Source organism: Saccostrea cucullata, unplaced genomic scaffold (assembly GCF_032062105.1).
Source record: "Saccostrea cucullata isolate Sc308-1 unplaced genomic scaffold, CSIRO_AGI_Scuc_v1 ctg2585, whole genome shotgun sequence".
NCBI classification, from domain to species: Eukaryota; Metazoa; Mollusca; class Bivalvia; order Ostreida; family Ostreidae; genus Saccostrea; species Saccostrea cuccullata.
The window spans coordinates 83,777-98,455 of record NW_026918022.1 but is presented as its reverse complement, the minus strand read 5'-3'; the positions used below and the strand labels follow the sequence as shown (position 1 = coordinate 98,455).

At 34.9% G+C, this 14,679-nt stretch overlaps 1 protein-coding gene across 2 annotated transcripts; it reads left to right on the top strand.

Moving 5' to 3' along the window:
- Nucleotides 1-13,807, top strand: LOC134235563 (uncharacterized). 2 transcript variants are annotated; one of them, XM_062717795.1, is made up of 8 exons: nucleotides 1-74; nucleotides 2,234-2,391; nucleotides 3,259-3,385; nucleotides 4,363-4,475; nucleotides 7,145-7,262; nucleotides 7,626-7,744; nucleotides 8,621-8,678; nucleotides 9,390-13,807. In XM_062717795.1, the coding sequence occupies exons 1-8, from the start codon at nucleotides 71-73 to the stop codon at nucleotides 13,517-13,519; spliced, it is 4,827 nt and encodes a 1,608-aa protein (XP_062573779.1). In that variant the 5' UTR covers nucleotides 1-70; the 3' UTR covers nucleotides 13,520-13,807. The 2 variants fall into 2 exon arrangements, with proteins under 2 accessions (XP_062573779.1, XP_062573716.1); XM_062717732.1 differs by having other exon boundaries at nucleotides 7,623-7,744; nucleotides 9,390-13,806.
- Nucleotides 13,808-14,679: the final 872 nt, after the last annotated feature.

Genomic DNA, 14,679 nt, shown 5'->3' with positions numbered 1-14,679 from the left:
TTCCGCCATATTTGTAAGTCATTGTACGAAAGAAATGAGTTGACAACTTGATACTTCTAACTATTTCAAAATGGGTAAGACTTGTTTTATATGTTGTTCTTTTAAAAAATGTATAAATTCAACTTTTCAATCAAATGATAGTGATACATATTGCATGGTATGTGGTGTTTTCATTTAAGCGCCAAAATATTTCACGTTTGGTCAGGAAGTCGTTGACAGATGATAAAACACCTTTCTGACAGTATCCAAATGATGCAAAATTTTCAACGATGGAAACTTTTTCCCAACACTCCTTATTTTTTTTCTTTCACAATTTTTACATCCCTGAAGCTTGAATAATGATCAAGCCGCTTGAGTCGTTCAGGTGCAGGTGTTGTAAACATTCCAGAATCATGATGTCAACACAGGGCTTTACCTGAGCACATGAATAGTCACATTCCACAAAACAGAAACTTTTATTGTACTTTTGTGGAGTAGTGTCATTCAATAAACAATGAAGCAATTACTCTGAAAAAGTAAAGATTTTAAAGGAGGTCATTCACAAAAAAAAAAATCCGATTTGTTGTGGGGACAATGTGACATAAATACAGGAAAAGATGCTTGACTCTCAAATGCCTAATTGGTCTAGTGTAGAATATATTCAGTTGTATGAAACATTTCAGTAATATTATGATAACTTCAAAATGTACTTGTTTATCTCAAGTATTTTACTACTGTTGAGTAAGCAACATGATAGATATATAACGTTAGGTCTGCACAGTGCAGCTTATTTCAAAGGGTTTTAAACCCCCTCTTTCAACGCCTCTGCAATATAGTTATTATAAGTTTGTTTTATCACAGTTTGACACTTTGACAGTCTACTAGAATAGGAAGCATTTTACGTTTTCCCACATTTTTTTTTGTTGATATGAAATTTTTATCATTTTAAATTTACGGATATCTGATTACATTGAGTGTTTAAAAAAATAATCTATTCCAAGTATTTCCTGATAGTTATTCCTGGCCAAAAATTGAGGAAACTTTTTCTGTCTAGCAATTTTTTGCACACTAAGCATACTTAAAATTATATGGGCAAGAATCATGTTATAAAGTTTAATCCATTTATCTTAATATCAAAGGACAACATGTACATATATAGGTTATTTCACAGTTTGTTTTTAGATATGATTTTTTTTTAAAGTTGCATTTTCTATCCTTGAGCCTTGCAGCATAGGAAAATAAATCTTTAATAGCGAGTGAAGCGACGTTTGCGAAGCGAGCTCAATAGACTAATGTGTAAGAACAGAGGAATTCAAAATTTGGAATGAAATCTGTGCATACGTCAGGCAAATTTTTTTTGTGAAACATCCCCAGAATTCCTTTACTACCCAATGTCCTTTGCGCAATTAAATAAATAATAACCTAAAGCAATTAGCTTGGCTTTCAGTTTGTAGAAATCTTTCAAAGAAACAAAAAATAACTCTGCAAGGTTTTTTGACCAAAATTGCATAAGGTCTTTAGTTTCAACCAGACGCTCAGCTGTCTCCGAAAGCTTCGATGAGCTCCGTGATGTCGTGTGACGTCACAGCTATTCGAGATGTCTCATGCGGCTTGATGTTTGAAGTGGCTGATCAATTTTTCAAGTGTTTTTGATGGTACAACTGTGCTCGCCCCAACGGTCACACCATAAAACATATTATTTTCTCTTATATAATTAAATGCAAAAAAGTATGAAAACAGAGCTAAAATTAACCTTAGTGTAAAAAAAGAAAATTAAGTTCAAATGAGAATTTCTAACTGATCACTAGATAGTTATTTCAGGGAACATGTAATAATTATAATTACTAGTTATTAATTGTAATTGATTCAGTGATGAAGGTTAGTATGTTTACAGTTTATCTGGTTTATGATACTGCAAAATCACTCATTTTCCTGGGGGTTTAATTTTTGTTGTTTTCGAGGTATGGAGAGACACACAAATTTATGACCACCACGTAGTGTAAAATTTCATTTGCATTACTACTTAACATTTTCCAACCACGAAATCAAATCCCCACAAGCATATATCTTTTCCTTTTTACCTCGAAAATTTGACCCCATGAAAATGCATGATTTTACAGTAGATTGTGAGGTCAGTGCTGAAATTAAATTGTAACAATTAATAGAATATTTATTAATAATTTGTAAGCCACATATTACTCTACCTTGAATTGAAAATTCAACTGAAATGCTAAAAAAATTTTCCCCTTTGCAGTTGAAGTTTTGGTGGAATTTGATTATGATGCAGAACAGGAGGATGAGCTTACCATTAAAGTGGGGGACATCATCAAGAATGTCCAGACGTCAGAAGGAGGCTGGTGGGAGGGGGAGCTGAACGGCAAAAAGGGCATGTTCCCCGACAACTTTGTCAAGGTATGGACAGGGGAAAGAACTTTATTCGGTAATAACCAATATTTGCCCCCCAAATCAAACTTTGATGGAGATATATTTAATTAAGTTCTTAAACAGGGGAGTATATGCTGACTTCAAAGCACTTAATATTTTCCTAAGTAATGACGCCATATGTACGTAATGACGTCATAAACATGACGTAAATTTCAGTTTTTTTATGAATTTTACAGAAAAATGTACATATTTTGTCGATATTTTGAGTAAAAGTCACCGAGCGCATGTGTGTTCAGGATCAATATTTTGATATAATGTGTAGAATGATAATATCAATGAAATATGTCAATATTGTTCCTGAACAAACTTGCGCTCTGTAAATTTTCAAGCTAAAATTGTTGAAATTTTGTCAATTTTGTTCTCTTTCTGAAAAAGGATATAAAATCGGACTAGTTTGCGATGTCATAAAAACAAAAATTGTGAATACACTGCTTTGACACTATAATATTTTCTGTTAATTTATATCTTTCATACAATTTATTGAATTCAGCACATTTCAAGAAGTTTTCAAAATTTGACTTTTGTGGGGGCAAATATATGCAATATACCGCATATAGTTCTTTACTGTTGAAAGGGGAGATTTTTAATTAATTCTTTGAATTTAGCCAAGTAAGAAAAACCAGGTGGTAAATATGGTTTTCTTTCAATTGGGCTTGTGATTTTTTTAAAGGATATTTAATTTTCGAAATATTTAGTAGATGTGAGTTATATCTGGCCAAATTTAACATACATGTATTAAAATAGCTATTGGAATATTTTTCTTAAAGTTATGATTTCTTTGGGGGTGGGGGTGTTCATGGGTAATGTTAACATGTTTAATGTTCTTTATTCCAGGTAATAGAGAAGAAAAAAGAAGAGCCCAAGAAAGACCTTCTTGTTGCCCAGCAAAGATCCTCTGTTAAAGAACTGGCCAGTAAACTCAAAGATGTCCATGTGGGGGCTGCACCCCAGAAAAGGAAAGGTACATAAACAACAATTAAAGGCTGATGTTTAGGGCTTGTTACATGTAGTCATATAAGGTTAAGCATCATATTAAAGAAGAAACTAATTTCTCTTTTAATAAAATAATAGATAACAATGAGAGTAATGTGACAATGTCTGACCAGACCTGAATTTTTCCTTAGAAACTTAAATATGAAAATAATAGTGCATGCATAGACTGGCTCAACACTTTAAAGTGGAAAATGTTCAAGTATATTCAAAATCTTGTGTATTTTTATTTTTTTCCCTCATTTCAAATGTCAGAAGGAAACAATATAGTAGCTATTAGTGTCTTTGCTGTACATTGGGCTGGGATTATATCCTACTATAAAGCTTTGAATCAATATTAATGATTATCAAGTTTTATGCTAAAAAAAAATTAAATGGCTAGTTTTTTTCTTATATATTTTGAATAAGATATGGGATCCTGAAGAAAAAAGGAAGGGAACAAAGCTTATTTACACTTACCTTAAAAGCTGAATCATATTTTGATGTTCCTTTTTTACTGCTTATGAAACAGTAAAAAATGGGAAAATAAGATTTCTGATCAGCAATATTTAGGGAACAGCTGTTCATGTTACATAATGGTAAAACATGTATTGATTTTTTTTGTTTGATTAAAAGGATCTATAAATTGATAAACCTAAGCTTAATACTGCTGAAAAATGTTATTCATCTACTTGGAAAGGCTATCTCTATTGATTAGCATGTCACTATTGTATGCATGAATTGATTTTTGTAGTAAATAAGCACAGCATCTACATATATGTTTTGGCATATATAAAAGTATATCATTCTGATTTGAAAAATCAAGGACATAATGCTTAATAGACTGAGAAAGTATAAAAGTTTTGGTAAGTTTGAAGTTGGACTTTTCACGAACTCCAAAATTAAAAAAAAAGGAACAATATACCCAGAATTGTTGTACATTTATTGACACGTTAATTTATGTTTTAGAGCATCACCACACAGAGAAGAGGAAGAAAGCCAAGGTCCTGTTTGACTATGAACCAGAGAATGAGGATGAACTTAAAATAGAAGTGGGGGATATTGTGGAAGTTATTAAACAGGTAATTAATGATGGAAGGACCATAGATTTTTCATTGCATGTGTCCTGCTATAGGCAAAAAATGTAAATGATTATTAACAAAATTTAGGTTTTTAATTCATGTGTTGAATATTGAAACAAGTAGACACTGTAATATAAGCCTTTAGGCTGAATAAAACTGAAGTTAGTTCCGGTTCTCAGGCCTGGACACACCTGTTTTGAGGTAGTTGCATTCAAATTTTATCATTATTATATAAAGCCAAAAAAAATTAATAACTTGGTTCTCAGGACAGTTATCTCTAAAATAAATGCGGGAGGGAGGCATTTTTTTCCTTTTTATCTCATGAAAAACAGATGCCAGATATTAAATTTTTTTAAAGGTATAATTACAAAACTAGCAAGTTTTAATCAATAGTGCTTCAACATCAAGTGTAGAAATCAAAATAATTATTTCCTGCGTCTTTCTCTTTTCACTTGCATCTTCTACATCCCAATGATACGTGTAATGAAACGATGGCATCCTAAAAATGAGACATTTAAACTTACAAAACCCAACACTTTTGGTGATATATTTGGTCAATTGCTCACGTAACACAATTAATCTAAGTGTTTCAGCACTCTAAATAGCGCTAATGATTTTATTAAACATTGTCAAATTCATCAGTCTTTGGTTAACCCACACTAAACACTGCTAAATGAAATCTGCAAATCTTGCTGACGTCCGAGTTCTGAAGTTGAGGGAGACGTCTTTGATAGTGTTACTGATCAAGTTCTAGCATGGAAAACCTTCAGAAACCCCCACTTTTTACCATGGAAAAACATTACCTCATGAATTTGCACTAAAATCAATGCCACAATAACTTGACTTAATCTTGGCACCTTATCCTGTTTACTTGACGGCCATATTTGTGATTTTAACTAGGTCAAAAGTCTGGATCATCTTGATGTTTGTCAAACGTTTTACTGATTCCTAAATTGCAGTCAAAATGCGGTCTGGAATTTTGGATTTTTTTGGCACCGTACGAGCGCATGAGAGAAATTTTATTCATTTGAGGATAAAAATGGGTAATGCGCATTGTTGAATGAAATGCAGGCGGGCCTAAGAACCAAAAAGTAAATTTTTTTTAGGCCTAATGACAAGCATTCTGTAAGAGAAGGTGGAGATAAATAGGAAATTTATTCAAATGTTTTCTACCATTTGGGGGGAAATTTCAAATCATTCAATTTGTTGATGAACATTATTGAAAGAAAGATAACATTGTACCAATGTTAAAGTTATCCGTCTTAGCAAGCATAACTTTCTTAGTCAAGGACAGAAAACAAAAGATGTGTGATATTTGAAGAAAAAAAATATTCTAGTTGAAGCAAGTTTTTTGATTAGCTAAGTATTTTTGCGTGCTAATAATCATGATAATGTAACACCTTTTGCCTACATGGAATACAAATTGCCTCAAAAATGTATCCATCTGCTTGACACTATATTCAAATTTTTTTTTTGCTTATGAATGGTCAAACATCCCCGGACTGAATAAAGCAGGTGCTATATTTACAGTGGACACCCGGCCAACATGGCTGCCTAGTGGCATAAAACGAACATTAAAAAAAAGTGTTGGGTGGAAATTGTTGTTACAATAATGATTACTCTTTATATTTAAGGTAAATGCACCAGCTGAGGGTTTTGCCATTTGGCAGAAAAAAAAAGTCCATTCAGGGGTAATTTGAATGTATTGGTCAGGTTACAGGAAACCTACATAATTTTTTAGGCCTTAATTTTAATTAATTTCTGAGGCAACATAAGGCATTCCAGGGTGTTAAAAAAAAATTTTTAAAAATTAAATGAAAATATGTTTTTCTTCTCAAAAACCACTAGTCCGACGGATTATCCAAGGGTAACAATTAGCTTGTCCGCCCCCATAAATTTTATGTCACGGACCTCGGACTACCGTCTTTTAAAACCCCTGCTAAAAATTGTACAAATCAAGGTTATACATGTAAAATGTGTGTAACTTCTTACATTTATTCCGTAATTTAATGCTCAAAAATAGAACTTTACCTTGATATTTGATGCAGTCTGTCCTCATAATTTTGAACTCAATGGGACAAGAAATACATTATGAGATATAGAATTTCAAGAAATTTAGATTAAATTACATTGAAAGATAGAAATTGGAACTTCCAACTCACTTTGACATATCCATGGTAATAGAAATATTTGGGTTTGAGAAAACAAAGTTCAACTGTAGGTGAAAGACTGATGTACATCAGACCTGTTTACTCTTATGATTTCTCCGTATTTTGTACGGATTTTTAGTTTAAAATACATCTCACGATTTGCTTTCATGAAAATAAAGGAAATCAGAAATATGTTTGTTTAGAATTAGCAGTTAGTTTTTGTTATGATCTGTCTTTGTTTTACGCTTTTGAATCACTAAAAAAGAGAAAGATTTCAAACACTTAAGTGATGTCAAGTTGCCAAAATGCTGCACGGTATTATAAAATGACAAAGACCATAATGTTAAACCAAGTTTTTTTGTAATCAGAAAAGCAAGTTCTCTTTAAAAATATGAAACATTGTTGGAAAGTTAAATCTTACTGGCAATTGCCAAATCTCATGGATAAATCTAAGCAAAAATACTGAGAGACGATGATATGGGTAAACAGGTCTGGTATATGTATGTGATTGTTTTGTAGGAGGAGGAGGGATGGTGGGAAGGCGTGGTCAATGGGAAGACAGGGGTGTTCCCGTCCAACTTCGTGGAGGTCATAGAGGAGGGGGAGTCTAATGAAGTGGCTCCAGAAACTCCACAAGGTACTAATGAAATTAAGATATCGATAGCAATTGAAGAAATGTAGGAACTTTGAGATCATGATCAACATTAAATGAAGGAAATTTTTACACAAAGATTCATTTTGAACACTTGATTAAAACAAACTCAGTTATCTTGCTTTGTCACAACCATAATATGAAAATTTGCAATTTGCAGTAAGAATTCATTTATTTTGTCAGCAAAACAGGGAGGAATTATACTGTTATAGTTTTGCCAATAAAACCCACAAAACTTAAAAAATGAATTCATTATTTTTAAATGTATTTAGCAACAAATTGACAAGAGTTTTAGCAATGTAGTGTAGCAGGATGATGATAACTTTTGATATAACTTTGTTTTAGCAGAAGAAAAGCATGAAGTGAAAGGGAAGAAAGTGATGGGTGTAGGTCTTGGGAACATATTTGAAGGTGGTCCTATCAAGTTACGATCCACGGCAGCCAGTACCAAAAAACCTGTGGAAAAGGTTAATTAATAAATATTACATTTCCAATAAATTTCCCCAATGATTCTTTACAAAATAAAATGCAGTTCATTTTCTCGTGAACTACATTACATATGTACCACGAATAAGCATGAATATCTCCATTGTTACGTCATGATACCGCACTTGACGTCAAAAAATATAGTGCACACTGTTTTGCTTTAAAAATGACAGTTGAATGGCGTAAATTTTACGGCAAGTCATCAGAAAAATAATGTAAATATAAGAAATGAATTTAATTTTTTGAAGATTCATGAGTTATATGAACTACAACGCTTCACGCTGGCATATTTATCATGAAGTGCTAACGCGCTTCATGAAATATGCCGGCGTGAAGCGTCGTAGTTCATTGAAACAATAAAATGCTTTCTTTGTTTGTTATTACTGGAATTAACGGAAGCAGCTGTTGCAGAAAAAATACATAACCTGCGTAAGCGGGTTATGTAAATTTTTTCTGCAATAGCTGCGACCGTTAATTCCAGTAATAACAAACAAAGAAAGACATTTTATTGTTTATATTTATATCTGTTTAAATAATCATTTAAAGTAGGATTAAAAAGATTAATTATTGTATTAATGATGCGAACGTCTTTATATGTTTCATTGATGGAACAGCCACTGATCAAGAAATCTGTACAGGCGTCATGCCTAATGTAGTTCATGCAGTGATTAACGCAATGGGTTTTCTTAAGAAATGAAGGAGAAAATATTCAGTGGATGTAAATATAACCTCATGAATCTTCAAAAATTAAATTCATTTCTTAATTAAAAACAAATTATCATCAGAGAATAGTTTATAAATTAAGTTGTTCCTTTCTTCATGTCTGGATTTAAACTATAACTGTAACTTTGTTATAGATTGAACCAAAGCCACCTGTAACAGAAGAACCACCAGTCCTTAAAAGGGAAAAACCAGGTAATTAATTAGATTAATCTATAATCCACTATTAAAACAGAGACTGGCAGTGTATAGCTTATGTCATTTTATGTGTAGTTAAGCAAAATGGCTAACTTTATAGTGTGTAGCAATGCACTATTACTATCTATAGTATATACAGTAAAACATGCATTTAGCAAAATGCAAGGGACCCAGAATTTTTCTAATGCATGAAGAGAATGTTTGGGAGGGGAGACGGGGGAGGGGGGCTAGGTATTGGCTGGAATAGCCCTTATAAACATATTTGCTGTGACAATGTTTTACTGTAATGTTTAACACTTTCTACTATGATAATGGTCATCTTTGTGCTCTATATGTAATGTCTGTTGCATGTTCATTAGATCATCACAATCACACTGTTTTGTCAAAGATTTTCAAAATGTTAAGCAAGATTTCAGATCAATTTTAAGGTCGTTATGCTGTTGTTCACTAGAAAATTGTTATTTGGAAAAGTTTTGGCTGAAAGAAAATGGAACATACTATATGTATATAAATCCAAAATAAAATTATTTGGTAACTATTGAGATGATGATCAATAATTTTGAAAAGCACTGAAATTGATTTCAACAATCTTTATAAATATTATCTATCCTCTCAAGAGTAATGTATTAATCCCCCCCAAACAAAAATATAGCAGTGATTGTGGTGATCATGCTAACCCTCACCTTATTATTTTACTTTCCTACACAGCCCTGCATGCAATTAGTCCACCCTTCCCAGTTCCTCGCACCCCACAGGTAAATATGTCTAAATACAGAAAAGTTACCCCCGTCCCCACCCCCAGGGGCTACCCGACCTGGTCCCAGAGAGACAATGGACACAGTCCCACAATCAAATACAGACCAGATTACGCTAGTGCTGATAATGTTGAAGAAAAAACCAGTCTGTTCCATCATGCTTATCAAAGGGATATTGAGCTAGAACATCTTAGCATTAGGCATTTAGTTCAGACAAGTGACCCATGCATTCCAAGTAGTGTAGGGTCGAGTAGACCCTCTAAACCTTGTATTCCATTGTATGGTGGTCTGCTCCACAACACAGCTCAGAGGAGTGCTTCTGAGCATATCAAGCCTCTTATTGATATGTTTGAGAGAAAGCAGGCAGAGCAGGACACAACAGCCAGTTCATTAGATGATTCCAACAAAGAGAATATGGGTAAAGAAAGCAGTAAAAATTCCCCTGAGAATCAGTCCAAAATGAAGAGAAAGGCAGCGCAGAAGAAGAGAAGTATTCTGTCTCACCTGAAGTTTCTGCCTTTTAAAGTTAGAAAGCTTGACGAGGCAGGTCAGGGGTCAAAGTCCGAGACCAAGTGTAGTGGTGAGTTTACGCCACTGAGTGCTGAGTCCCAGGACGAGGGGCAGTGTATGAGCATGCCAGTCCTACATAGCAAGAACATGAGGGAAGATCTGATGGAGGAGAGAAAGCCATTAAGACCCATAGCATTAGAAGACATCAATGATACAGATCCAGAGGAATATCCATACATGTCCTGCAGTGATTACAGAGCTTTTACTCCTGAGTTTGAGGCGGATTCTGATGACCAAAAGGAGGAAGTTGCACCTTATCAGGATGAAAAGGAACAGGAAGGAGAAAGCTCATACACTCAACCAACTGCCAGAAATGATAAGAATTTATCTGCTCAAAAGGAAACGAGGAAGTTATCTCCCTTTGTGAGTTCATTAGCAGATAAATACAACTTAGTAGATTGGAGGGATAAAAGGTGGAAGAAATATGTCAACATTGAGCATGGTATTGTGTCTCCAGTATGTAGTAAAGTTGGTGCAAATAGAAGTAATAATGCTAAACAAGACGAGGAATCAACAATATCAGTATTTTTTGAGAAATCTTCTCCAGAGAAAATGCAGTTTAGTGTCACTGATGATCAGAAGGCAGCCAAGTCAGCAGAGAATCTACATAAAGATAGAAGGAGTGACCCAGTCAGGGAATCTGTGTCAACTCAAGATAGCAGTAGGTACAATAAAGGTGGGGATCAAAGAGGGGTGGACAACAGAAGAAAGAAGTTACCTACGACCTTTGTCACTGCTGCTGAGGTGTACAGAAGAAATCTCAGTCCAGAGAAATCACTTATTCAGGATGACTATGCTGATAAAGAGAAGAAGAAAGCCCACAGAAAGAGTGCTGAGACAAAGCCAAAATCCTCTGATGTGAAGAGTCCCAATTATTTGGAGGACACTTTCTCAGGAGCCAGTGCAATAGAGGAGGATCCTCTATCAACAAGTCTGGAAGGTTTGGACAAGTACATCCAAGCAAACATGACAGACAGTATGACAGCAGATACATATGATGAAAGTAAAATGTGTTTCCGTTCTCCAAATCCATGGGTATCTCCAAAGCCTAAATATGACCTGAGACATAAAGTACAGGATGCATATTTTGATGAGCATCTTATTTATAAGTTTGAAAATTCTCTTTCACCCCAAAATATAACAGAACAAGAAATTCTGGAAGACTTGGACTCAAAGTTAAATGCTTATTGCAATGTGGAAACCCAAACTTCTGAGACTTTGCTTCAGATAGATGAGTTTTCTAGAGAAGGAAGAAGGAATGATGCAGCTCTGCCATTACCAGAAGTTGTTAGCTATGAGCCAAGTTTGGACCACAGTGATTGTGATACCCCTCAAGTTACACCAGGCAAAAGGTCTGCAAAACCAAGGTACTCAAGCTCTCCCATTATTAGAACAGAGCAGCATGGTGACTATGACATAGAAGGTACAGCAGAGAATGGCTTGAACTTAGAAGTAGTAGGAAAGAGAATGAAAACCCTGAGTGATGATTTGAAAACCTTAGGTGATGATATGGATGCCCAGTTCAAGGACCATTACCATAATATCTTTGGAACAAAAAATGGAGCAGACATGAAATTCAGATTTAGAACACCAGAGGAGGAGATGTTGCAAAAGAGACTGAGAAGCTTAGGTGATGCTATCGATGCCCAAGTGGAGGATTATTATGATATTGAGGGAACAGAAAAAAATGGAATGGATCTGAAAATAGTGGGTCAGAAAGCCAGATTATACACACAGGATGAGGAAGAGAGGAGAATTGTCAGGCTCATGGAAGATTGTTCTGAGAAAAGGAGACGTCGTCTGTCATGGAAGAGGCTTTTCCAGCCCAAAGGCATAGAACCTGTGCAGTTGTTATCCTATAGGAGGACAGATAGTGTGAGACCACCCAAACAGACAAGTCCTCAAAAAGCTGAAAGGACAAAACCAGCTAAAGAATCAGTGAAAGTTGAAGATGTAGATGAAACCATAGTCAATGTTGTGTTCCGACCAGAAGACATTACTGGTACTGTAGAGGCTGTCTTCTGTCATGACTTTTCTGATGAAGAAGGGCTCAGTAGCAATTCTTCTCTTTATCCCGTAAACCTGTCTCCATCTAGAATTCAGTCCCAGTCCAATGAATCTCAAACTTCCCAGAGACTGATCCCTAAAGAGTCCCCTGGTGCTTGTAACCTTGTCAAGTACTCAATGGAGGACATAGTCAAAGAACTAGAGAAAGAAGGCCAGAAGATTGAAAAGGAATTTCTGAGAATTGCAACAGAGAGTGCCTGTGACTTTATGGACCTGGAATCAGAGTGTCAAGTCAATAACCCACATAGTCTTATGTACTTAGCTGGAATGGCATGCAGCAAAAGGTACCAGTTACTGTACAATTCAGACATTTTGGATGACAGCAGTGTTGGGCCTAAAGGTGAAAATTCTTATGAATATACACAAGAAGACAGTGAGTATGATTTAGTTTGTGGAAGGAGGCAGCTAGACTTTATGAAAGATGATTTCTCTGAGCCGAGTCGCAGTGAAGACACTGTAGATGAGGAGATAGATCAGGACATCTGTCCAGATTCCCCCGGCCTGATCGCGAGTATGACTCGAGATGTTCAGAGTTTAAACCTAGCACAGTCCCCAAATTCCAGTGATGCAGACATTGCCAAGCGGATAGACTCGTTTCTTCGAGATGCTCTGAAACCCATAGATGACATGACATTTAGGAACGATACCTCCGATGATGACATGGGTGAAGATGAACGAGAAACTCCTTATAATGAAGCTAGGATAAGTTCTACTTCTCGTGGTGAAGACAGAATACCTAGTTACACACCTTGCAACTCACCTGCTGTTGATGAGGGTCCAAAGTTTTCCATGGAATATGAAGAAGAGGAGGAGTGTAGTGCCCTAAATAAGAGTTTTACCACAGAGGATTCAGAGATGGACGAGTCAGTGAAAGAGGCTTTAGAGGAAGTGGAGGGTGTCACCCCAGTCCTCCTGGACCACCAGTTACAAGAGACAGAGTCCTCTGACAACGATGACAGAATCAATGATAATGTCGAGGACAATGACAATGATGATGAAGATAATACTAACAATAATTTCTACAGTAACGACACAAATAACAACTCGGAGATGGGCTCTTATGGCAGGATAAGTGACCGCTATCCCAGATTTAACTTGATGTCCCCACTGATCGAGAGAAATGAGGGAGATTCCATGCTGTCGTCAACCTTTGCAAGAGAGGAAGCCCAAGCAGAGGCACCATCTGGTGGATATGAATTGCGAGCATCGAAGTCCGACACTCGTAGCGTAGACACCACTGGCAGTGACAAGTTCTATACGGACGTAGATACCAGTATGGATACGAGCGGTAAATTCTACACTGACCTTGACACAGATCTGGATGATACGATGGAGGACAGGTCATTCGGAGCGTTACGAAGGATTGTCAGGAGTTCTAGAAGTCCAGCTAGTAGTGATGATCACGGAGTGGTGGAATGGAGTATGGATGATTCCGTGGAAGTTTGACGTTGTTTGTTTTTAGAGCATTTTATTATTAACTGATTCATTAAGTAAACCCATTGAAAGTGAATGACTATCTGGAAATTTTTTTAGACAGATCTGTTTCACATTTTTGTGGGGATTTCTATAAATGGATTTTATTGTGTGTTTATTGCATTAATTAATCTATTCCTTATAAATATTTTTATTAAGAGTAAACAGAAAAAAAATCTTTTGAATTTTTAAATATATTTTTCAACGTTATCGCAAATTATGAATGAATTTAATTTTAGTTAATGTAAGATTATCATTTTATGTTGCATGTATAATTTATTTTTGTTTAGCATGTTTAGTGTTGTTCTTGTTAAGAATTAAAATTGTTGAATGCTATGATTGCTTTTGTTCACATATTATTAATTGTCAATATAATACACATTTTCCATAACACAGAGAACAGTTTATAGAAAGAACAACAACAAAAAAATCAGAAGACTCTTGATAAGACCTATAGATTAAAAATGTGAGTTTTCATTCATTCTTATTTTTATTCTACATGTATATATACTTAACAGTGAATTATGAACATTGTACAAAGTAAACAAAAATATTATAATTTTACAAAATACAAGTTTATTTACATATAAATGTATGTACACATTCGAAAGTTAAATGCATGAATACTTATTTAGCAAAAATATTTACAAAGGGTGTATTCACCGTCTAATCCTGTACTTCATACACATCATAAATGTCCCTATGTATTATTGGAAAATGTTGTACTGATAAGTATTGAGGAAACTTGAAAAAAAAATGTTTTAGAAGCATCCTTCAGTGGCAAATTTAGGTTGCATGCAAATTGCATAACTTATAAGTGTTAAATGATGTTCATGGCAAAAAAGTCTCTGAATACTGGATTTTTGTCCACACATTCTTTGTTACTGGTTGATTTTTATAGAATTGGGTCACATTTTCCATAGTACAGAGAAAGTGTATTGAAACATCAACAAAGAATCAGGAAACTCCAATAAGGGCCATACAGAAAGAATGCAAGTGTTTCTTCCTGTAAATGAGAACAAGCACTATACAGCATATCTAGTTTAGGCCATAATAAAAATATTCCTAGATTCTCATCCCCGCCCGCCCAGATTTTATACCTCCGCCTCGATTTTTTTTATTTCTCTTTTTTT